Source organism: Trichosurus vulpecula, chromosome 7 (assembly GCF_011100635.1).
Source record: "Trichosurus vulpecula isolate mTriVul1 chromosome 7, mTriVul1.pri, whole genome shotgun sequence".
Taxonomy (NCBI): domain Eukaryota; kingdom Metazoa; phylum Chordata; class Mammalia; order Diprotodontia; family Phalangeridae; genus Trichosurus; species Trichosurus vulpecula.
The window spans coordinates 110,810,503-110,837,255 of NC_050579.1; the positions used below are offsets into that span (position 1 = coordinate 110,810,503).

Genomic DNA, 26,753 nt, shown 5'->3' on the forward strand with positions numbered 1-26,753 from the left:
CTTTTTTCATCTATAATGAAAAGATAAGCAAGTTACAATAGTGAACAGAGGACTAACATTTAAGTTGGGAAGAACTGTGTTCACATACTACCTCTGATACACTAGCTATATGACACTGGACATTTTGTATAACATCTTAATGCCCAATAAAACAGATATATCCTATCTATACCAGTATCAGTTGTATATAACAATGAACACCCACCCAAAGTTCCCAAGAGAAGTTGATAATATTAATTATGACAGATTGCTAACATAGACTAACTTCCACTAGAGGGATGTCACTGTTCTTGATAACAGCTGAATAACTAGAAATGACTGTGAGTTTTAGGGAAAAATAATAAGTTTTGTTTTGGACATGTTGAGTTTAAGATCCATATAGGTCAGTCAATTTGAAAGTCAATTCATGGAATAGGGCTGGAGTTCAGGAGAAAGACTAGGGCTGGTTATATAGATCTGTAAGGCACTTGCACAGAAATGATAACTGAATTGGGAGCTAATGAGGTCACCAAGAGAGCAAGTATATAGGAAGGCAAGAAGGCAACCCTGGACAGAGCTTTGGGGTAAACCCATGATTAGGGGTACAGAAGAACTTACCAGACAAGTGTATCATGTACCAGAGAGCAGTGTCATGATAACTCAGAGAGAAAAGGGTATTCCATAAGAGATGGTAGTCAATGGTACGTAGTAGACACATCATAAATATTTGTTGATCCGTTGATTAAAGAAAGGATAATTTTCCCACCAAGGCTCTATTTTTATATTTTTGACAGGTTAAATAAAATATGATCTAAAGATTATATATTTATAAGTCTGGATGCTTAATGTGAAGCTGAGAGTTCTTTTAAGGAAAGATATAAAACATATTATATTCCCAAGGCGAACCTTGGAAGAAGGCATGAGCCAAAGAAAATTTATGAGAAACCACCTAAGATTTTACATTATCTTAGAGAATGAAAGCCCAATTGATACATGGGTCACATAAGAAACTGTAACTTCACGCTGTTCAATTTTTTTTGTTATATCAGAAATATTATTTTATAGGTGCTACAAAGGTCTACACATCAGAGGAAAGCTCCAATATTATCATTTCACCTTGATTAGTCTCATAACTTCTTGTTGTGATTGTTGTTAAGTCATTTTTCAGCCCTGTCCAATTCTCCATGACCTCATTTGAGGTTTTCCTGGCAAAGATTCTGGAGTGGTTGGTCATTTCCTTCTCCAACTCATTCTACAGATGAGGAAACTGAGGCACAGGGTTAAGTAACTTGCCCAGCTAGTAAGTGTTTGAGGCCAAATTTGCACTCACAAAGTTGAATCTTCCTAATGTCAGATCAAGCACTCTATCCACTGCACCATCTGTCTGACCCTCATAACTTCTTAGGTATCTGATTTTCTAAGTATATTACATGGAAATAATATGAAATTATCAACTAGAGGAAAACACGTAATTCTACTACCAAATAAATTAGTATTCTATCATTATGCATAGTGAAATTGATGCATTCAAACTGAGACTTAAAGAACTGGAACACACAAAAGAGCTAATTTTAATAAGCACTGGGAAAAAAATAATAAAACAAGCTAGACTTAAAGTGACCTTGGAGTTACAATGAAAGTCCTCCTGAGAAGTGGCAATGAAACAGCTGTCAATCAAACACTCTGGCATCTCCTCAGGCAGCGGCTCAGTCTACCATACTCATATAAAAACTCTCTCAAGAATATAACTAAAATTGAAACTGTCTCTTGGCATTTGAGGCAAAGGAAAGATATAAGAGCAATAAAGCAAAATAAAAATTAGGCTATATGTCACCTCATAATTTTAAATTTTCAAACATCAAGAAATAATAAATATGTGGACTATTTATTCTTCATGAATATTAGAGGAAAATATGTATTTTCTTATCAATAGAAAGCAAGAGTTTGTGCATTTAGAAGCAGCTAGGTACCACAATGGAGAGAGCACTGGGTCTGGAGTTAGGAAGACCTAAGTTCAAAGCCAAACTCAGACACTTACTAGCTGTGTGAACCTGAGCAAGTCAATTAACCACTTTCTGCCTCAGTTTTCACATACAAAATGGGGATAATAGTGGCATCTACTTCCCGTGGTGGTTGTGAGGATCAAATGAGTCAATATTTGTAATGCAAGTTTCAAACCTTAAAGAGCTATGTATATACAACTATATACATATATATATATATATATATATGTGGTAGCTATCATTATTATATTCATATTTCTAATACTGTATCCAAGTTGTTGATCAATAGTTTTGTACCTTGTTAATCAAAACTTCCTGGGGACGTTTCCATGAAAAAACTTTTAGTGATGGCGGTATTTCAATCTTCCCTTCAGGGTCCTCAAATGAATGCTATTACAAGTAAAAAAGAAAAGGTGCACATTAGGGAATCAAAAAGCCATTAACAACCACTGAAAAAGGAAACTTTCTCTAGATAGGCAAAATTAATTATCCAGAGACTTGCCGAGAGATGTTTCAAAACTTTTAAATAAACAATTAGTAAACAGAGTGTGCACATAATAACCCACCATTTATTATCAAGAGTATATGAATAACAGAAATTAAAGGACAAATACTTAAATTACTGATTTTTATAAATCTTCTATTTTCTGTCATGTTCTATTCTTTTCAATAAAGGGAAGTCAGAGGACCTAGGTTTAAAACTTTCCAGTAGCTTACTATTTGTACTGATAACAACCAGTCATTTTTCAGTCATGTCCAATTCTTCATGATCCCATTTGGGGTTTTCTTGGCAAAGATACTGAAGTGGTTTACCATTTTCTTCTCCAGCTCACCTTACAGATGAGGAAACTGAGGCAAAGAGAATTAAATGACTTGCCCAAGGTCACATAGTTAGTATCAGAGGCTAGATTTGAACTCAGGAAGATGAGTCCTCCTGACTCCAGGCCCAGCACTCTAACCACTGAGCCACCTAGCTTCCTGATACCATTTATTAACTAGGGGCAAATAATTTAACCTCTCTGGGCCTCAGTTCCCATATCTATAAATTAAGGGGATGGTCAGAATAAATGGTCTGTAAGGTATTTCCCAGCTCTAAATCTGACCTAATCATTCTATGATTCATTAAATTTATAACTATATGTGATTCATATTTTATACTTTTTCAAGACTTTTCACACAGACTCATGATCAAATCTTACTAGGAAATGTGTGTAGCTGTACAAAATATTAACTAGAATGTCTCCAGAATATTTTCTCACATGTCAATATTTAGCATTTTATCAAAACTATGACATAACTAACAGTTGGGGACTATTAAGTACCTGTTATATACAAAGTATTCTATACAATTCATCCTTGGTATTACAACATTCAATGAACAGAACAGTGTTACTGCCTACAACTTCATAATACTTTATTAAAATAATAATAGCGATATAGTGTTTACTATGTGCTAGGCACTGTGCTAAGCCCTTTAAAATTATTTCGCTTGATCCTCACAACAACCCTAGGAGATAGGTGTTACTTTATCCCCATTTTACATATGAGGAAACTAAGGCAAAGAGAGGTTAAGTTACCTCCCCAGGGCCACACAGGTAGTAGGTGTCAGAGGCCAGATGTGAATTCAGGTCTTTCTGAGTCCAGGCCTAGTGCTTTATCCATGATGCCACCTAACTGCCCAGTATTTACAACTAAAATTCTGCCTATTAGCCTAGCATGTTAAAAATTTTTATGAGGTTTTAGGACAGAATTTCTCAACATGAGGGGATTCTGTGACCTTATTTTAAAAAAAATACTTTAATAATTCTATCTTAATTCCCTAGTTATCCTATGTTTGTAATTTTATGCATTTAAAATCTTATAAAGGGGGTCCATAGGCTTTATCAGATGGCCAAAGGGGCCCATGATACAAAAAAGGTTAAGAACTATTCCTCTAGGAGTATTACTGTTAAGTAAATTACAACTTAAAAACATATTTAAATGCTGAGCTCAACCTAGCAGCCTGAACAAGAAAGTCACAGATGTTTTTGAAAACAAGAAAATACTTAAATGAACTATGATTTCATCAGTGTGGATCAGTCATTCAACATTTATTAGGCACCTACTACATGCCAGGCACTGTATTAAGCACTGAGAACATGAAGGCAAGCAAAAGTATAGCATGAGTGCCAAAGCAAATAAAAACTCCAAAATTTGGGTAATTTTGAAATGATTCTATGGGAATATTTCAAAGGGACTTCCTCTTATCTCTGTAGTCTAAATGAAATTTATTAGATAATCTTCAAGAGTAACTGAATTCAAAAAATTAATCATGCTGAAGGTGACCTGGTGATGGGGCTGCTCCAAATTACCATATATCACTAGGTACATAAGCATACAGTAAACAAAAATTTTTAAACGAACTTGAAAATGAAAATTCAGAAAACTTATATTCTACTTACTAAAATGGGACTTTTTCCAGATTTATCTTTTTCCTTTGCTCCTTTTCCTCCATCCCACTTTTCTGCATTTATATCTGCTTCATTCCATTCTGGCCAAATCGGGAATTTTCCTCTTTTTATTTCCGTCAAACCAGACTGTGTGCTACTCCCAAAAGATGATTGACTAGAAAAAGCAAGATAAGTTAATTAAAAACATTTGGAACTCACAGAAAATAAAGGGATTATATTATTTGAAAGTCCTATGCTTAAATATATACATCAGAAGAATAACTATGGCTCAAATAAGTCTTATAGATCCAGAGACTTAAGAAAATCCTTAGAAAAACAACAAAGAAGTCATTAGAGATCCACAGATGTAGCTACATGTTTTAATTCACTGTAACTACCTATTTACTAATTCAAAATCCTACTGATTCAAATCATACACTGTTATCATAAACTTCCAAGACTTTTACTAAAACATAGAGGCCTTGAAAGGGTTCTATCCTTGACTTTCTCTTTCTCTTGATAATTTTATTCACTCTCATAACTTATCTTTACAAAAATGATTCCCAAGTCTATCTGGTCACTGAAAACACTTCCCCAGAGTTCCCATATTTCTCATATTTCCATCTGGCTGCTGAATATCTTTACCTAAATGTTAACTTCATTGACTTACAGATTCATAGACTATTAGAAATCAGTATAGTGGGGGGTGGGAGGCTAGACTTGAGAGTCAGAAGACTACTTACTACCAATGGGAGTTTGAGTAGGTCACTCAACATCCCTGGGCTTTGGTTTCCTCATCTATGAAAAGATGAAGTTAGACTAGATGACCTCTAAGTTCTCTTTCTGCTTTAAAACAATGATCTTTTGATCTTAATTCAAGAGGATTTGCACACTATCTCCCTATTAGATGGTATACTCCTCGAGAGCAAGGACTGTCTTTAGCTTCTTTTTGTATCCCCAGTATTTAACACAGTGCTTGACACACTGTGAGTGCTTAATAAATATTTACTGATTGATTGATGAAAATGAAACATTATAGCTGAAGGAGAACACAGAGATAAATTGCTCAATCTACTCATTTTACATATGAGCAACTTAGGGTGATTAAGCACCTTGCTCAAAGTCAGCCAACTAGTGACAGGGCCAAAATACAAACTCTAACTTCAAGTTCAGTACACAGAACATCAAACAATATATCTGAAACCATACAAAATATATCTTCTTTCCCCAAACCTCTCCTAATAAATTACAAATGTCCTAATAAATTATAAATATTATAATTACAATAAAGCGCTTAACACAGTTACTGGAATATGCTAAACACTACATTATTATTATTTCTTTAATTTAATGTAATTGTTCCATATGTGATAACTCTAAAGTAGTTTTAAAATGTCAAAAGTAATAAGATCAATGATTTTTAGATGTGATAATTGGAAATGCAATTGATGTTATCTAAAGTTTATTGTTTGTGTTATCATATTTCTAAATTCTTTTATATTGTGAAATTTGAGAAACCATTGTAACAGAAATGCTGTTAGACAAAACAACTTTTTAATCTGGATGCTGTTACACGTGCATTAGGCTTTTAAAAGGATGTGATAAAAATAGATATTGGAAAATTGTTAAATATTTACTGAGGTATATTTTGTTATAAAGCAGATAATATATAATTTTCGTTTGAAATTTTTGGCTATCATGAAAATGGATAGAGTAGCTGAAAGATGTGGCTCCAAAATATTAATGATGACTCAACCATCAGATATGAGCTATATGTCTGAGGCCCCAAAATGTGGGTAGTTTTAATTTTTAAGTAAAGGATTAATGAAATATTAACTGTTAGGGAAATATCAAGAAAGATATTCAAGCCCTAAGTTCTAGTTAGTGAAACTTTGCTATTTGTGGCAAAAATTCCTGGGAATGTAATTTACTATAGATTTGAGCTTTGATTACAGGGATACTTGTCTGAACTGTCATGAAGCCAATAGTAGAAAATGGCATTGCTGCAGTCTGGGAACTGCTAAAGTTGGATTCTGTGCCTGAGAAAAATAGGATCCTCCTGACTCTGCTTCACCACGGTGTAATTTCTTTTCTAAAAAGGAAAATTCCCACCTGGTTAATAATGAATCTTGCTTTTAACACTCTGTGACTACATGATTGGCTGTCAGATAGAGCTCTTACCTGGAATCAAACAGAGGTAAGAGAGTTTTTCCCTCTGTTATGATATGTGACATTGCAATAACTATGTCCCTCTTTTTCCTTTCATAACAAATTTCTATAATCAAGAAGTTTTCTAAGTACCATACTAAATATATTAAATAGCACTATAATAGGATACAAGTATGAACGTCATACAATTCTAACCTATATTTGTGGTCAAATTATAATATAAGGATTATATCTTCTCAAGAGGAAAATGATTAAATAAAACAATTAGACAAAAATGTAATGTGAAAGTTTTCTAACTTTATTTGAGTAGTAAATTTTGAGAAAAGCAACAGGATTAGACTGTTTTTTCCCAAGAACTATATACATATGTATATGATTAGCTTCCAAAATTTATCTTATCATGGAAATCAAGACTTTAAGCATGTTTTGGTAATACGTTCTCAAAATTGAGTTTTACAAATAAACTGTAAGAAATAAGTCACTCTCACTCTCCCTTATTGACCTCTGAAAGCCCAGAAAATATTACCTCAGGAAAAACCCTGGAATAGCTGAACCAGCAGACAGATGGGGTGCATTAGTCTTGTAGCTCAGGAAGCTTGAAGGATTAGTGGGAAAGGTCCCTCTAGCTCTGGGATAGGGGGAGCAGTACAGGACGGAAGGCATTCCAGTAAGCCAGTAGCAAGCTCCACCTCAGCAAGGCAAGGGAAGATCTTGAGCCGCATGGTGGTTGAGCAGGCAAGCGCCAACACCAGGACCCTCCGAGTGCCTCAGCACAAGCAGGGGAACTGGTAGACACCAGCTCAGAAAACCACCACATGCACTGGTGGGCAGGCATCCTCCAGCAAGCAAAACTCCTCCTGTTTCAGCACAACTCCAGGAGGCACAGCTCCAGGAGGCACAGCTCCAGGCTGGCAGACATCCTCCAGGAGCCAAACATTCAAGTGCTTTAAAGAAGCACAGGTGAGCAGGTGTACTCCAGGGGCCAGACCCCTTACATCCATCCCAAGAGTGCCAGTGTTGCTGACCCCAACTCAGCACTACGTAAGTTGTCAGACCCTTACAGCCTCTAGTTGCCAATACCTGAGGCCCCAGAACACAAAACCAGTGACCAGGTCCTGGGCTCCCAGCACAAGAAGCTCGGGTCAGTGCACCCTGTGCTCTAGCAAGAGAGCTCAACTGTAAAAGCCAGGAATTAGGCAAACACCATAAACAAGAGGCAGAAATGGACACTGACCACAGATTCTTATTATGGGGACAGGGAAGATCAAGGCACAAATTCATAAAAGGACAACATTGTCAATATACCCATATCTGAAACTTCAAAGGGGAATATGAACTGGTCTCAAACCCAAAAAGCCTTCTTAGAAGAGCTCAAAAAGGATTCTAAAAGTCAAATAAGAGGAGATAGAAGAAAAATTGGGAAAAGAAATGAGAGGTATGCAAGAGAGAGCCAATAGCTTGGAAAAGGAAGGACAAAAACTGACTCTAGAAAACAAATCCTTAAAAAACACAATTGGCCAAATGGGAAAAAAGTACACTGGAGAAAACAAGTCCTTGAAAAATACAATTGGCCAAATGATAAAGGAGGCACAAAAACTCACTGAAGAAAAAAAATTCCTCAAAAAGTAGAATTGGCCACATGGAAAAGGAGGTACAAAAGCTAATTGGAGAAAATAATCCATTAAAAATTAGAACTGGTCAAGTCAAAGCTAATGACTCTATGAGACATCAAGAATCACTCAAACAAAATCAAAAGAATGAAAGAATAAAAGAAAATGTAAACTACCTCACTGGAAAAATAACCGACCTGGAAAATAGATCCAGGAGAAATAATTTAAGAATTATTGGTCTACCTGAAAGCCATGATCAAAAAAAGAGCCTAGACAGTGTCTTTCAAGAAATCCTCAAGGAAAACTGCCCTGTGGTCCTAAAACCAGAAGGTAAAATAGTCATGGAAAGAATCTACTGGATCACCTCCTGAAAGAGATCCCAAATTCAAAACGCCAAGGAATACTGTACCCAAATTACAGAATTATCGGGTCAAGGAGAAAATACTGAAAGCAGCCAGAGAGAAACAATTTAAATATAGAAACCACAGTCAGGATTACACAGGACCTTACAGCTTCTACATTAAAAGATCGGAGGGCTTGGAATATAATATTCTTACAACCAAGGATCAACTACCCAGGGAAAATGAGCATAATCTTTCAGAGGAGGAGATGGCCATTCAATGAAATAGTGGACTTCCAAACCTTCCTGATGAAAAGACCAGAGCTCAACAGAAAATTTGATCTTCAAATACAAGGCTCAAGTGAGGCATAAAAAGATTAAAAGGAAAGGAAAAAAACCATGTTATTCAATAAGGGCAAACTATTTACATCCCTAAATGGGAAGATGATACTTGTAACTCATGAGAACAGTATCTTTACTATGACATCTAGAAAGTATACATGGGGGCGGAGCCAAGACGCTGGCTAGCAAGCAGGAACTTGTGTGAGCTCCCTGCCCAGGTCCCTCCAAAAACCTATAAAAATGGCTCTGAACAAATTATAGAGCTGCAGAATCCATGGAATAGCAGAGGGAAGAAGGGCTCAAGCCCAGGACAGCCTGGATGGTTGCTGGGTGAGGTCTATCCCACAGAGCTGGGAGCAGAGGGGAGCAGAGCCCAGCGTGGGCTGCACCTGGACCAACTAGACCTGGTGCTGGGCAGAACAGGCCCTAATGCCCTGAATCAGTGAGCTGTGGCAGTTACCAGACTTCCCAACCCACAAACACCAAAGAACAGAGAAGATTAGTGGGAAAAGCTTCTGGGACAGAGTGAAAGGAGTTCGCAGTGCGGCCACCACCCCAGGGACAGCGGAGGTGGTGCAGCTCTGAGGACAGAAGTACAGCTGCAGTTGCTTCCCGCCCCAGGCCCACCTGGTGGGAGGAATTAAGTGGCAGATCAGAGCAGGAGTGCAGAGCCTGGTTAAGATCTGAGTCCAGTCTGGGTTGGCAGTTCTTGGGGGAGGAGAAGCACTCATGTTGCAGAGCTTGCTGTGTAGAAATAGTTCTGAAAACAACAGCGCTCAAGCTTGGAACAAAGTACTCTCTACTCTACAAGCAGTCATAGCCCGATGAAAAACTCAAGGGTCAAGTATTTGGCTGGGAATATGGCCAGGCAGCAAAAACGCACACAGATTCAGTCTCAGACTTTGAATCTTTCTTTGGTGACAAAGAAGACCAAAACATACAGCCTAAAGAAGTCAACAAAGTCAAAGAGCCTCTATCAAAAGCCTCCAAGAAAAACATGAACTGGCCTCAGGCCATGGAAGAGTTCAAAAAGGATTTGGAAAAGCAAGTTAGAGACGTAGAGGAAAAAATGAGAAGAGAAATGAGAGTGAGGCGAGAAAACCATGAAAAACAAGTCAATGACTTGCTAAAGGAGAACCAAAAAAATACTAAAGAAAATAACACTTTAAAAAATAGACTAACTGAAATGGCAAAAGAGCTTCAAAAAGCCAATGAGGAGAAGAATGTTTTGAAAGGCAGAATTAGACAAATTGAAAAGGAGGTCCAAAAGACCACTGAAGAAAATACTACCTTAAAAATTAGATTAGAGTAAGTGGAAGCTAGTGACTTTATGAGAAATCAAGATATTATAAAACAGAACCAAAAGAATGAAAAAGTGGAAGACAATGTGAAATATCTCATTGGGAAAACCACTGACCTGGAAAATAGATCCAGGAGAGATAATTTAAAAATTATTGGACTACCTAAAAGGCATGATCAAAAAAAGAGCCTAGATATCATCTTTCAAGGAATTATCAAGGAGAACTGCCCTGATATTCTAGAGCCACAGGGCAAAATAGAAATTGAAAGAATCCACAGATCACCTCCTCAAAAAGATCCTAAAAAGAAAACTCCTAGGAATATTGTCGCCAAATTCCAGCACTCCCAGATCAAGGAGAAAACAGTGCAAGCAGCCAGAAAGAATCAATTTGAGTATTGTGGAAACATGATCAAAATAACACAAGATCTAGCAGCTGCTACATTAAGGGATTGAAGGGCTTGGAATATGATATTCCGGAGGTCAATGGAGCTAGGATTAAAACCAAGAATCACCCACCCAGCAAAACTAAGTATCATGCTCCAAGGCAAAATATGGATTTTCAATAACATAGAGGACTTTCAAGCTTTCTCAGTGAAAAGAACAAAGCTGAATAGAAAATTTGACTTTCAAACACAAGAATCAAGAGAAGCATGAAAAAGTAATCAAGAAAGAGACATCATAAGGGACTTACTAAAGTTGAACACATGGAAAGATGATGTTTATAATTCATGAGACCTCAGTATTAGGGTAGCTGAAGGGAATATACATACATACATACATACATACATACATACATATATATATATATATACACACATACACACATATATATAGACAGAGGGCACAGGGTGAGTTGAATATGAAGGGATGATATCTAAAAAAATAAAATCAAATTAAGGGATGAGAGAGGAATATATTGAGAGAAAGAGAAAGGGAGAGATAAAATGGCGTAAATTATCTCACATAAAAGTGGCAAGAAAAAGCAATTCTGCTGGGAGGGAAGAGGTGGCAGGTGAGTGGGATGAGTGAATCTTGCTCTCATCGGATTTGACCTGAGGAGGGAATAACATACACACTCGATTGGGTATCTCACTCCACAGAAAAGAAGGAGGAAGGGGATAAAAAAGGGGGGACGACAGAAAGGAAGGCAGATGGGGGAGGAGGTAATCAAAAGCAAATACTTTTGAAAAGGGACAGGGTCAAGGGAGAAAATTGAATAAAAGGGGACAGGATAGGATGGAGGGAAATATAGTTAGTCTTTCACAACATGAATATTGTGGAAGGGTTTAACATAATGATACGCATGTGGCCTATGTTGAATTGCTTGCCCTCTTAGGGAGGGTGGGTGGGGAGGGAAGAGGGAGATAATTTGGAACTCAAAGTTTTAAAAGAAGTTGTTATAAAAAAAGTTTTTGCATGCAACTAGGAAGTAATATATACAGGCCTTGGGGCATAAAAATCTATCTTGCCATACAAGAAAGTAAGGGAAAAGTGGATGGAGGGAGTGGGGTGACAGAAGGGAGAGTTGACTGGGGAACGGGGCAATCAGAATATATTCCATCTTGGAGTGGGGGGTGGTAGAAATGGGAGAAAATTTATAATTCAAACTCTTGTGAATATTAATGCTGAAAACCAAAATTTTGAATAAACAACAAAAAAGAAAGTATACATAGACAGAGGGTGTGGGTTGACTTTGATATGATGATAAAAAACATTAATTAAGGGATGAAAAAAGATTGCACCAGGAGAAGAGGAAAGGAGGAGGCAGAAAAGGGTAAATTATATCACATGAAGAGGCACAAGGACCTATTACAGTAGAGGGAAAGAAGGGAGGGAGATGAGCATTATCTGAATATTGGTCTCATCAGATTTGGCTCAAAGAGGGAATAATATACTCAGTTAGCTACAGAAATCTAACTTACCCTATAGGAAGTAGGTGGGAAAAGGGGAAAGAAAAGAGAAGCGGTGGATAGAAGGGAGAGAAGAAGTTGGAAGGGAAAAGGAAAAGAAAAGGGAGGGGGATAGAAGGCACGGCAGACTGAGGGAGGTGTTGGGCAAAAGCAAAACTCTAATAAAGAGGGAAGGGAGAAAGGAGAGAGAAAAGCATAAACAGGGCAGGGGGAAAATAGGATGGAGAGAAAGACAGAGACAGTAATCATAATTGTGAATGGGATGAACTCTACCACAATATGTAAGTGGATAGCAGAGTGGATCAAAAACTAAAATCCTACAATATGTTGTTTACAAGAAACATATCTGAAGCAGAGGGATACACATGGAGTAAAAGTAAAAGATTGGAACAGAATATATTATGCTTCAGGTGAAGTAAAAAAAAAAAAAACCAGGGGAACATTCCTGATCTCGGACAACGCAAAAGCAAAAATAGCTCTAATTAAAATAGATAAGGAAGGAAACTACATCCTGCTAAAAAGTACCATAGACAATGAAGTAATATCATCACTAAACATATATGCACCAAGTGGTACAGCATCCAAATTTTTAAAGGAAAAATTAAGGGAGTTACAGGAGGAAAAAGACAACAAAACTATACCAGTGGGGGACCTCAACCTCACCCTCTCAGAACTACATAAATCTAACCACAAAATAAACAAGAAAGAAATTAAGGCGATGAATAGAACTTTAGAAAAATTAGATGTGGTATACCTCTGGAGAAAACTGAATGGGGATGGAAAGGAATATTCCTTTTTCTCAGCAGTACATGGCACCTACACAAAAATTGACCATGTACTAGGGCATAAAAACCTCACAATCCAATGCAGACAGGCAGAAATATTAAATGCATCCTTTTCAGATCATGATGCAAAAAAAATTACATGTAATAAAGGGCCAACTAAGTAATCTAATCCTAAAGAATGAATGGGTCAGACAACAAATCACAGAAACAATCAATAATTTCAACCAAGAGAATGTCAATAATGAGACAACATACCAAAACTTATGGGATGCGGTGAAAGCAATTCTTAGGGGAAGTTTTATATCTCTAAATACTTATATGAATAAAATACAGAAAGAGGAGATCAATGAACTGGATATGCAACTAAAAAAGCTAGAAAAAGTACTAATTAAAAATCCCCAATTAAATACCAAATGAGAAATTCTGAAAACCAAAAGAGAGATTAATGAAATTGAAACCAAGGAAACTATTGAACTAATAAATAAAACTAAGAGCTGGTTTTATGAAAAAAAAACCAATAAAATAGATAAACCTTTGGTTAATTTGGTTTAAAACAGAAGAAAAACAAATTACCAGTATCAAAAATGAAAAGGGTGAATTCACCACTAATAAAGAAGAAATTAAAACAATAATTAGGAGCTATTTTGCCCAACTGTATGCCAATAAATTTGACAATCTTGGTGAAATGGATATATATTTACAAAAATATAAATTGCCCAGATTAACAGAACAGGAAACAAAATACTTAACCCCATTTCAGAAAAAGAAATTGAACAAGCCATCAATGAACTCCCTAAGGAAAAAAATCTCCAGGGTTAGATGGATTTACAAGTAAATTCCATCAAATGTTTAAAGAACAATTAATTCCAATACTATATAAACTATTTGGGAAAACAGGCAAAGAAGGAGTCCTACCAAATTCTTTTTATGATACAAATATGGGGCTGATACCTAAACTGGAAAGAGTCAAAACAGAGAAAGAAAAGCATAGACCAATTTCCCTAATGAATATACATGCAAAAATTTTAAATAAAATATTAGCAAAGAGATTACAGCAACTTATCTTGAAGATACAATACCCTATAACCAGACAGGATTTATACCAGGAATGCAGGGCTGGCTCAATATCAGGAAAACTATCAGCATAGTTGACAACAACAACAAAACTAACAGAAATCATATGATTATCTCAATAGATGCAGAAAAAGCTTTTGACAGAATACAACACGTATTGCTGTTAGAAAAAACTAGAAATCGTAGGAATAAATGGAGTTTTCCTTAGAATGACAAGTAGCATCTATCTAAGACCATTAGCAAGCATTATATGTAATGGGGATGAGCTAGAAGAATTTCCAATAAGATCGGGGTGAAACAAGGATGCCCATTATCTAATATTGTACTGTTATCTAATATTGTACTAGAAATGTTAGCTTTAGCAATAAAAGAGGAAAAAGAAGTTGAAAGAATTAGAATAGGCAAAGAAGAAACAAAGCTATCGCTCTTTTCAGATGATTTGATGGTATACTTAGAGAATCAAGTGAAAAACTACTTGAAATAATAAACAAATTTAGCAAAGTTGCAGGATATAAAATAAACCCATATAAATCATCAGTATTTCTATATATTACTAACAAGGTCAAACAGTAAGAGATAGAAAGAGAAATTCCATTTAAAGTTACTATAAACATTATAAAATATTTGGGAGTCTATCTGCCAAGACAAACCCAAGAACTATATGAACACAATTACAAAACACTTTTCACACAAATAAAGTCAGATCTAAATAACTGGAAAATTATCAGTTGCTCAAGAGCAGGCCAAGCTAATATAATAGAAATGACAATTCCACCTAAATTAATTTACTTATTCAGTGCCATACCAATTAAACTACCAAAAAATTATTTTATAGAGCTAGAAAAAATAATAACAAAATTAATCTGAAAAAACAAAAGGTCCAGAATATCAAGGGGATTAATGTAAAGAAATTCAAGGGAAGATGGCCTAGCTGTGCCAGACTTTAAATTATATTATAAAGCAGCAATCATCAAAACTACTTGGTACTGGCTAAGAAACAGAGTGCTGGATTAGTGGAATAGCTTAGGTACATAAGACACAATAGTCAATGACTATAGTAATCTACTGTTTGGTAAACCCAAGGCTCACTATTTAACAAAAATTACTGAGAAAAGTGGAAAATAGTATAGCAGAAACTAGGCACAGACCAACATGTTACACCATATGTCAAGATAAAGTCAAAATGGGTGTACGATTTAGATATAAAGGCTTATACCATAAGCAAATTAGGAGAGCAAGGAGTTTACCTGTCAAATTTGTGGAGAACGGAAGAATTTATGACCAAACAACAGAACATCATGAAATGCAAAATGGACAATTTTGATTACATTAGATTGAAATTTTTTTGCACAAAACCAATGCAACCAGATTAGAAGAGAAGCAGAAAGCTGAGAAACAATTTTTACAGCCAGTGTCTCTGATAAAGGCCTCATTTCTAAAATAGAGAACTGAGTCAAATTTATAAGAATACAAGTCATTCCATAATTGATAAATGGTCAAAGAATATGAACAGGCAGTTTTCAGAGGAAGAAATTTTACCTATCTATAGTCATAGGAAAAGATGCTCTAAATCACTACTGAGTAGAGAAAATGCAAATCAAAACAACTCTGAAATACCACATCACATCTATCAGGTTGGCTAATATGACAAAACAGGAAAATGATAAATGTTGGAGAAGATGTGGAGAAAATGGAACACTAATGCCTTGTTGGTAGAGCTGCGAACTGATCTAACCATTCTGGAGAACAATTTGAAAATATGCCCAAAGGGCTAGAAAACTGCATACTCCTTGACCCAGCAATACCACTTCTTGGGTCTATGCCTGAAAGAGATCATAAAAATGGGAAAAGGACACACAAGTACCAAAATATTTATAGCAGCTCTTTTTGTGGTAGCCAAGAATTGAAAATCGAGGTATGCTCATCAATTGGGAAATAGCTGAACAAGTTATGGTATATGAATGTAATGGAATACTATTGTGCTATAAGAAATGATAAGTAGGTAGACTCCAGAAAAACCTGGAATGACTTGCATGAACTGATGTTGAGTGAAATGAGCAGAACCAGGAGAACATTGTACACAATAACAGCAATATCATGCTATGACTAACTTTGAGAGACTTAGCTCTTCTCAGTAATGCAAGGATTTAAGACAAGTCCAAAAGACTCATCATGGAAAATTTTATTTATATCCAGAGAAACAACTATGGTGTCTGAATGTGGATCAAAGCATAATATTTCCTGGTTTTTTTTTTGTTTCTTCTTTCTCGTGGTCCCTCCCATTGGTTCTAATCCTTCTTTATAACATGACTAATGCAAAAATGTTTAATATGAATGTATATGTAGAGTCTATATCATCTTGGGTAGTGGGGAGAGGAGAAAGAGGAAGAAAATCTAAAACTCAAAATCTTATGTAAGTGAATGTTGAACACTAAAAATTAATTAATTTTAAAAAATAAATGGAATTTGAGAATGGGTTACTAAGATACAAGGAGATTTGTTATTAGTTAACATTGGTGATTATTGTGTTGCTTTGCATGGTTTATGTTTAAGTTTTCTTGATTACCTTGCTGATTCCCTTCTCAAAACTAGTCCATTGTGAGCCCTCTAAATAGTTTGATCTGTACCTGACTTAATGTAATTATGCAACTATGGGAACTGTGAGAAAACTGTACTGAACTGTTTGAACCTAGCTCTGTGTGGCTGGGAAACTGGATTATCTCTATGTGCTGTTTAGAGATCCTAAACCAAGGACCTATGTTATGCTGACCAGAAACTCAGATCCAAAGATTGATACAAGGAGTTCTCTCACAATTGTTAACCCATATGTCTTCTAAAGGTACCTACCAGGTCCTTCTGACTACTCCACAGCTGTCAGACTTGTGGGTGTGAACTGCTGGATCATCTGAAGAAAGCTCTTGCTCCTGAGTGAACAGAAGAACCCTCCAGGGACCTCAAGGTTCAACTACTATGGACCCAGAAGCAGCCAACATCCAGATGAGACAGCTGTCTCAAGACTCTGGACGAGCACTGAGTATAATACTGTCCCCTTTCCTTTTGTTATGTGCCCAACCACCAAGTACCTGATTCAAGTTTGTGATGGCATTTTCTCTCTCTGCATTCTTGTCCCCCTTCTCTCTTCTGCTTGCAAGCAAACAATGGCTAGCAATAATAACTGGGACACACTTCCCCAATAGGTCCTCCCCAGGAACTAACAACCCTCTGGGCAACATCTCCTCCTGGCCCAAAGGGCCTCTCATGACACCTTGGTCCATACCTGCCTCTTCTCTATTTGTCAGAAGACAAACCCCCTTCTTTTGGCCAAAAGGGGGAAATGTCAAGATATGAGATATCCTGTTGCCCAGAGCTAAGGCCCAGCAAGCAAGCTGTGCCCTGAGATTAGCATAACAACAATCCTTTGTGCTCACTCTCTAGAGTCTGGGTAATAGCCACAGCAAAATCCCAGAACTGACCAGTACCAGTTGTTCTCTGAGCTCAGATAAGTACCTGCTGCATCCATGTTCTGGTCATGAAGCCTGCTATGAATCAAACTTATCTCATTGTTACTGTTACCTCTCACTGTCAGTGCTGCAGCTCATTGCATAGCCAATGGTATAAGTAGAGTAAGATCTCCCCGCACTGCTGAGTCCCTCCACTAGGGGCAGGGCCCAGTACAAGGCTAATCTGCCTCCTTGCTTGCAAGCCATTTCCCTCACTTTGAAATTAAACTTCTGTTTGATTCCTGACTCTCCTGTCTTTAGCCTGATCTTTTTGGTTATAGCCATCCACAGGTTAGAGGCCAATTCAGTATGCCTAATAGATCTTAATCTCCATTAAGAGAAGCATAGTGTCTAATTCTAGTAAAATAAGTCCTGCTATACTCTGTCAATGGTCAAACCATATCTGGAGTATTATGTTTGGGTAGCAAATTTTAGGTTCTTGGTACTAGATTTGTTCTAGTTTGTTCTAGATTTGTTCTAGCTTGGCCCCAGAGGGCTGTACTAATAGCAATGAACAAAATCTAAAAAGAGAGAAATTAGGCTTGATTTGAGGGACAATTTCTTTATAATTATATCTCCCCTATAAGTGGCATGGGGCAGCTAGGTAGTAAATTGGATAGAGCACCAGGCCTGGAGTCAGGAAGATTTAAGTTTAAATCTGGCCTCAAACACTTACTAGCTCTGTGACCCTGGGCAAGTCACTTAACCCTATTTGTCTCAGCTCCTCATCTATAAAATTGGCAGGGGGGTTTGGAAAGGGAAGAAAATGGCAAACCACTCCAGTACCTTTGCCAAGATAACCATGGACTTTGTCCACTGGGCCACATGGAGTCAGATATATAACTGAACAACAAATAAGTAAAATAGGCAGCTGCATTGGGAGAAAGTGGCCTGCTTTTCTTTAAGCAAAGTCTACATGGCCACTTGCTGGGAATGCTGTAGTTAGGATTCTCATGCAGACACAGACTATACTAGATGGCTACTGAGGCCCCTTCCAATCTGAAACCCAGTGACTCTGTGGGAATAGCAATTCTTTCACATTAAATATTTATGCAAAATTAACCCTAGCTTAATATCCAAAAATGAGTATGCATGAGCATTTTTGACAATACATCATTTCATATTGAATGTTTCAGTGGGGAAATTATAACCAGCATTGCAATTATATCATATAATCCCTATTCATGTGGCATGTCATATTGGAGTTCCATGCTTCAGTTTGGGAAACTCTTGCTATAGATCTCCATGATCCCCTCAAAATTTACCTCTTCTGTAATGCTATTCTCTCAGATTCATAAGCAAATTTCTTAACTTCTCTATGCCTCAGTTTCCTCACCTATAAAATGAAGGGTTTAGACTCAGTAGCCTCTAAAGTCCTTTGAATCTCTAAGTCTTGGATCCTACAGCCACTACTAGGTGACTCAAACTAAGCTTATAAACTAAAAGAACTAAAGTGTTATCACTTGACAGATAATTCCCTAGGTTACATTTATATTTTTAATTCACATAATGCAACTATATTCTTTGCATGGAGAGTTCAAACACTGTTGCCAAAAACCCATAGAGAAACATATCTGGGAGCATATATGATCCCACAAAACCATTCTATGGGTAATTCCAACATAATGTCAAGTATATAACAACTAAGAAAAAAGACAAGCCCAAACCAATAACTGAACTCAGACTCTACCCCTGGAACACTAGGATCTGATAAGTGAGCTTTCATACCATTTCAAGTCATTTTCAAAACAGGCGTCAGTGCTCACATCTTCCCCTATACCTTTCCAACTCTAGCTCCTCTTTATGTTTTCCCCTTTTAGAATGTAAGCTCCTTAAGGGAAAAAAACCTGTTTTTCTTGCTTGTTTTTATATTCCCAAAACTTAGCACAGTGCCTGACATATGTGTGTGTGTATGTGTATATATATATACAGTAAGAACTTAATATATTTTTAATTCATTTTTTGGGTCTTCTTTTATAAGTGCAGAGAAGAGAAATCAAATAAAAAGATACGGAAGAATCAAAGTAAAAGGTATCATTTCTACCTTGGAACGTAGGGGAGGCATTGGTCAGAATGAGATAAGGAACAATAACATATAGTACAATTTAGCCAAAACAGAGTCCCTGAAGAAAGGGGGTGGGGGGCTGAAGATGGGGAGGGGAGTAAAAAGGACTGTTGGAACTAGAATGTGGAGAACCTAAATTCCAAACTAAGAAGTTTGAGTTATACCCCTTAGCCAATGAAGAGCCATTAAAGGTTTTCAAACAAGTAAGAATTCCTATGAAGTTTGTGTATAAATACAATTATTTTGGTAGCAGAATGATGATTCAATTAGAAAGGTGAGGGACTGGGGGGAATCATTTTAAAGAAGGTAGTAGTACTAGTACTAGTAATATTACAATATTAACAATAGTAAAAGAAGATGGATGGAAGAGACATTTTAGGAGGTTAGCTAGACCGGAATTGACCAACTGGTTAGATACAGGGAATGAAGAGTAGGAAAGAATAAAGTAAATGATCCTGACTTAAGTGCTTCATGTATCAAAGACCCATAATCTGTCATTTGCATGTCCTTGTCTTTCTTGCATAGATTCCCAAACTTATTTGGCCTACCGCCCCCTTTTCATTTAAAAAAAAAATCCCTCAGTGCCCACTTGGAAATCTTACAAACTAGGAAAGAAGTCTTAGATTATGTATACAATTGCACCTGAGACTATTACTGTCCCCTTGGATTGTTCCAGTGTCCACCAAGGGGCGGTATCACCCACTTTGGGAACCTCTGCGAGGGTATAAGTGAAATATGGGGAAGAATATACAAGATAACTATTATACCTATATCTGACTCTAGCTGATGGATCAGAAATTGTTTTCTGAATTAATTTTTATCTTTTTTCAATCCACAAGAATTTATTTTTCTCTTTCTCCCACCCTTTCCTCCACTTGTGGAGGATGGGCGGGGCAGCGGTATTGTAACAAGTAGGCATAGTGAAGCAAAACAAAATCTCAGTATGGAGTAGTACTATATATCTATGGTCCTGTAAAAAGAGCATAAGATCCAAAGTCAAAGGTTACTTATTATTTCTCTGACCTTGGCAAGTCATGTCACCTCTGTGGGAATCTATTTTCTTAGGGTATCAGAGATTCCTCCCTGCTCTAAATCAATAATCCTATGATTCTCTGCTCAGGTCGTGGATCACATGAAGGGCCTCTCAATGCTAAAGGGAGCAAAGAATCATTAGATGGAGAACATTTGCTACAGATCAATAACAGAGGAATAGAAACAATATCATAGTGTATTATAATAACAATAGCTAGAATAGTGCTTTAAGGTTTTAAAAGTGTTTTGTTATCTGCACAACAATCTGAGGAGGTAGGTGCTGTTATTAGGCCCATTTCACAAATGAAGAAACTGACATAAGTAGAGGTTCAGTGACCTATTAAGGGTCATGCTTTCTGAGGCCAGATTTGAATGCACGTAGTATGGTCCACTACCCAGGAGACAGAAATGGTTTACAAATGTGGCAAACAGACCAAAAATTTGGCACTGAGGTAGGATGTAGTACAGATAAAGATTCAACTATCTAAATATATACAGAAGCTCTCAAGCTCTCTATCAAAAAGCAGCAGTTCACGAATACTTGCCTTGCCTTAATAATAATTGCATTCCTCAGTAAGTAAAAGGAACAACAAAGAAACCAATAAAGAAGATAAGGTTTTCTAGAAGAAATGATGAGAACCCCTAACAAGTGACCATTCCATTTTAGAGTTTGATAGATAAGAAAAGAAAAAGCTAGTATAGTTTTACATACACATCATACTTGGGAAGAATACTGTCAAGGAGTTGACAGTAAGGCTAGGAAGAATCCTACACCCTAAATTTTATACAGGAAATAAGCCCAAGAGTGTCTGTATGTTATGAAGAATTAAATGCTTATGAGAAAAAAATAAAATAAAATAAAAATTGGAGTGGACTCCAAAGAGGAAGGAGAGGGGTTTAATGAGATGATGTATGACTATATAACTCATTGCCTACACATGGATTTTAATAAGACATGTACAAAATATGGAAGATTAGGCAAGTATCCAAGAATGAGTATGAAAGATTGAAGGAATTCTGCAACAATGTCAGAAGAGCAAGAGCTCAGAACAAACAGAGACTAATAATTAGAGCTCTCAAGAATGAAAGTGGGGTGTACTCTAAAAGGTAGCTTATCTTGGTCTAGAATCTTGAATTCATTGAGGGTAACTTCATGTTCTTTTATTCCTTCAGGCCTCATTTTCCTTGAGTTTCAATTCCATCTACTATTTTTGCTCTGTCCTTGGAGATCATTCCTTGGTGGAGAAGATGAAATGAAAAAAGCAAAAATAAATTTGAATACGTATTATTTCTCTTCATTTTCAAGGATCATTGTCTTATATACCCCCAAACAATTGTCCTTCACCATTGTGATTTCCCTTTTGCCCCCGAAATAGCTGACAACATTCATTTTTGTCATATAATCACAAAATCAAGAGTTGTGAGGGACCTCAGGGATTATCTAGGCCAACCCAGACCTAAAAGGAATTTATAGTATACATATTTGACAAGTGGTCATCTAGCCTCTACTTCAAAACCTCCATACACAATCACGGAAGATGGAAGAGATGCCACAGGATCAGGAAGGGAATAGATATTTCAATTTCCAAAACAAGGAAGAAGCAAGATTCTTTAAATGATAGGACACTGAACTTGATGTTGATTCCTGGTAAAATTCTCCTGTGGGGAAAATTCCCTTTGTACTGAGAGCTCTGTAAAGACCAGGCTTTCTTTCTGTGTGAAGGAGAAACTTTTCATTTCTCTTTTCTTAATCGTATTTGGGTTGGAGGAGGACTTTGCAAACACCAATATAAGAAGTAACCCACGAGAATTTTGTAAAATTATGTTAAATTACATAAAGCTGCATTTAGTGATAAGGGTAATACCCAAGTTCACTAGCTATGGTAGGCCTAGATTGTCATGGAAGAATGTTAATTTCTTAACTGTGTCACATGGACTTGGCCAGAAAACCACTCCTGTTGATTTGCTGGATGAGAAAATTTTTTAAATGGGGGTAAAATTTAAGGGAAGGTTTTGTTCCTCATAACTCAACTGATGTTCAGAAGATACAATATCAAGATGTTACCATCTTGTGTACTTCATTTATGAAGTACAAGTACCTCTTTCCCAAAGAGTAAGAAGGTAAAAAACATCACTGGATGAACAATGACTGACCATGCACTGGGGAATCCCTAAAACACACAGCCTAGTCACTTTGTATCCATCAAGGGAGGAAATAGCAGTTGGAAAAGAACCCCGATCTTCAATTCTTGAGGGGAAGGAGGAATTACCTTTCCTTTATTCCCCCAATCACCCACAGTATCTAGCAGTGGAGCTACTTGCCCAAAAAGAGTTGGTACAAAAGAAAAACATGCAAACACTCTAGAAAAAGACATATCACAATAAATCACACAATAAATACGTTTTATAGAAAAACAAACAAAATGGCCAATGGGAGAAAAAAGCAAGAAAAATCCTAAGAGTTCCCAAGAAATAATGGAATAATAACAATAACCTCCAGACTGGTTCAAAAAAGAAATAAAATAATTAAAGGATATTAGGATGAAAGATAAGAGAGTAGACAACCTAGAACACACAAGGCAGAATAGTCCCTATAAATGAGTACAGACTCTGAAGGTTATTACAGACTTAGAAAACAAAAATATGCAAGTGGAAGAAAATTTTTAAAAACATAAGCAAAAGATAACAACTTTAGAAGAAGATATGAATTCTATATAAGCCAAGATGACTACCTTTGAAAACAGAATGCACAGAGATAACCTACATAGCTTAGGTATCCCAGAAAAATATGATGAAGGAACTCCCAGTTAGAAAATTCCCACTAACAAAGCAGGTGAATACTGTCTCTACATCATATAGTCTCAGAGGGTTACCTAGAATGACTGAGACGTTACCTAGGCACATCCAGCCAGAATGTATCAGAGGTAGACTACAAAATGCAGTAACAAAAAAATTGCTCAGAAATAATGAAAACAAACAGAAAAAAAGCATTTTATAGAATTCATAAATTATTAACAGACAGAATACACAATATAGTCGCTCAAGAGGAGACGCAAAGGCCAAAGAAAGGCAAGAGTATATTTTTACATGTGTCCAAGGAGAGAAAGAAATAACAAATGTTCTTATTTTTTCTGATATACATAGGAAGCTATGGGAGATTAGATATGAGCACTAAAGAAGAGACGCCCAGGTGAGGGGAAATTGAAAGGGTAGATCTCAGACTAGTAGAAAGGACAACTGGGAGTAATGCAAGTGCTTTCCTGTGGAGCAAAAATGACATGAGCCTTATAGTGGGGTTTTTGCCAGGAGGAAGTGGTCATCTTCTCTGGACAAGGGTAATGCTTTCTGGAAATAAATCCTACTCCAGAAGAAGAGGTATATGCACCCCCAAGTACAACGAGTGCAGACAACAGGGAAACATAGCTAGAGATACATTGTTGTAATGGCAGAGGTCACTTTATTTTCCTTTTCTTTGCCCAAGTAATGCCATTTTAGAATAAACCTTTCTTTCAAGTGTAAATGAGTAATTACATCTTAGTCTATGTTTTATCTTCCTTTATCCCAATTCTCTTGCAAGAACAATCAAAAGACAAAAAGGGCCAGGCCAACCTGTCTCAGAACCTTGCGGCCGAGGACAGATTCAGGTAAGAAAGCCTCCATCTTTCCAAGCCTAAAACAACAAAGAGTTCCCAAATCCAATAACTACCAGTTGTGAACCAGCATGACTATGTGTTTCTGTATACTATAAGTACCTGGGGGAAATATCTTATATTCACAAGTCTACTTACCCCCTGGAAATATGCTTTTCCTTGTGTCAACTAATCATTTTTCCTGTTTAAGCTTGTAACCGTGTATAGGATAAAATAAAGCCAATAAAATGACAGCCTAAGTGAAATGGATGAATATTTTTTAAAAATATAACTTGCCCAGATTAATAAAAAATTAAATAGAACACTTAAATAATCTCATCTTAGAAAAAGAATGGAACCATCAATTAAATCCCTAAGAAGAAATCCCTAGGGCCAGATGGATTCACAAGCAAATTCTACCAAACATTTAAAGAACAATTAATCCCAACACTATATAATCTATACATCTATCTGCATAATCGATTTGGAAAAGTAGGTGGAGTCCTACCAAATTCCAAATTAGCCAAATGGAAAAATAAGTACAAAAATTCACTGAAGAAAGGAACTTAAGAAGAATTGGCCAAGTAGAAAAAGAGGTACAAAAGCTTAATGAAGAAAATCATTCCTTAAAAATTGGAATTGGGCTAGTGGAAACTAATGACTCTGTGAGATATCAAGAAACAATAAAATAAAATCAAAAAAATGAAAATATATATGAAATATCTCATTGGAAAAATAACTTAGCCGAAAATGAGATCCAGGAGAGATCATTTAAGAATTATTGGACTACCTGAAAGCCATGATCAAAAAAAGAACCTAAATACAGTATTTCAAGAAATTATCAAGGAAAACTGCCCTAGAACCAGAGGGTAAAATAGAAATTGAAAGAATCCACTGATCAACTCCTGAAAGAGATCCCAAAATGAAAACTCCCAGCAATATTATAAACAAATTCCAGAGCTCTCAGGTGAAGGAGAAAATACTGCAAACAGCCAGAATGAAAAAATTCAGATATCATAAAACCACAGTCAGGATCACACCAGATTTAACAACTTTTATGTTAAAGGAGTGGAGGGCTTGGAATATGGTTCCAGAAGGCAAAGGAACCAGGATTACAACTAAGAATAATCTATCCAAAAAAACTGAATATAATCCTTCATATGAAATAAGTGGACATTTATAGGACTTTCAAGCATTCCTGATGACAAGAGCTGAATAGTAAATCTGACTTTCAAATACAAAACTCAAAAGAAGCATAAAAGATAAACATGAAAGAGAAATCATAAGGGAATCAATAAGGTTAAAATGTTTATATTCTTGTATGGTAAGATGATAATTCTAACTTCTAAGAATTTTATCATTATTATAGTAGTTAGGAGTATACATAGACAGAGGGCACAGGTATGAGTTGACTATGATGGGATGATTCCAAAAAACAAAATTAAGGGGTGAGAAAGAAGGATGCACTAGGAGAAGGAGGAAAACTTACAATAACCAATGCAAAGTAAAATGAGCAGAATTACAACATTGTACATAGTAACAGCAATATTGTATATCAACTATGAATTACTTAGCAATTCTCAGCATTAGATTCAAAATCCAATTCAGAAGGACTTATGATGAAAAATGCTATCCACCTCCAGAGAAAGAACTGATGGAATGTGAATGCAGATTGAATCATACTTTATTCACTTCATTATTTGGGTTCGAGTTTTTTGTTTTGAGTTTATTTGGGGTTTTTGAGAGGCAGTCTATGTTTTCTTTGGTAGCATGGTTAACATGAAAATGTTTTACATGAGTACACATGTATGGTCTAAATAAAATTTCTTATCTTCTCAAGAAAGGAGGAGGGAAGCAAGGCAGAAAGAATATGGAGCTCAAAAATTTTTTAAATATATTTGTTAAAAATGTTGATGTGTAATTGAGAAAAAATAAAATAAAAATTAAATGTTAAAAAAGTCATTAAAGAAGGAAAAAGATTTAGCCTAAATTCCTACCAGACTTCTTACACTTTTCCTAGTAGTTCTTTTTAAAGATGAAGTTCTCCAACTAGTGACTTAAACTTTAGTGTTTAGCAAACACTAAGCAAATGTTATCACTTGTAGATTTTGCTTGCACAGTCTTTTCCATTGATTACTTTTCTAAATTTTAACCAACATAAAATTATTTTGATTATTACTATTTTATAGTTTGACATTTCATAATTTGGTGATCCATCCCATTTTATTATTTCCCCTACAGAAGACCTTCCATTTCTCCAAGTTGTTATTGTTTTATCTGATATTATGAAGTATCATTAAGAATATTATTGGCATAGGACTAAATCTGTACATTACTTTAGGTAATATTAGCATCCTGCTAATGTCCTGCTTGGTGATCCTGGGTTCTCAAAGGTTATACCAGTGAAGCACAAGATCTGGCAGAAAAGACTTTGAATACGATCCTAGCAACAGAGTAAGTTTATTTTTTCAAAGACGGCCCTAGTTAAATACAGAGAGACTCATCACCAATAGGCTACTCTTAGTCATGAGTTCTTTGAGTTCATGAATTCTTTGAATTCCATGAAACAAAGAATAAAACATAATT

General features: G+C 36.2%; 1 protein-coding gene across 1 annotated transcript in view; it reads right to left on the minus strand.

Annotated features, from left to right (window-relative positions):
- Nucleotides 1-26,753, minus strand: part of ADGB (androglobin) — a 226,208-nt gene that overhangs the window by 187,559 nt on the left and 11,896 nt on the right. Inside the window, exons 2-3 of the mRNA XM_036768101.1 lie at nt 4,424-4,586; nt 2,280-2,372 (exon numbers count right to left, since the gene is read on the minus strand). Of these exons, the coding sequence (XP_036623996.1) occupies nt 2,280-2,372; nt 4,424-4,586 (256 nt within the window). The remainder of the gene's footprint in view (nt 1-2,279; nt 2,373-4,423; nt 4,587-26,753) is intronic.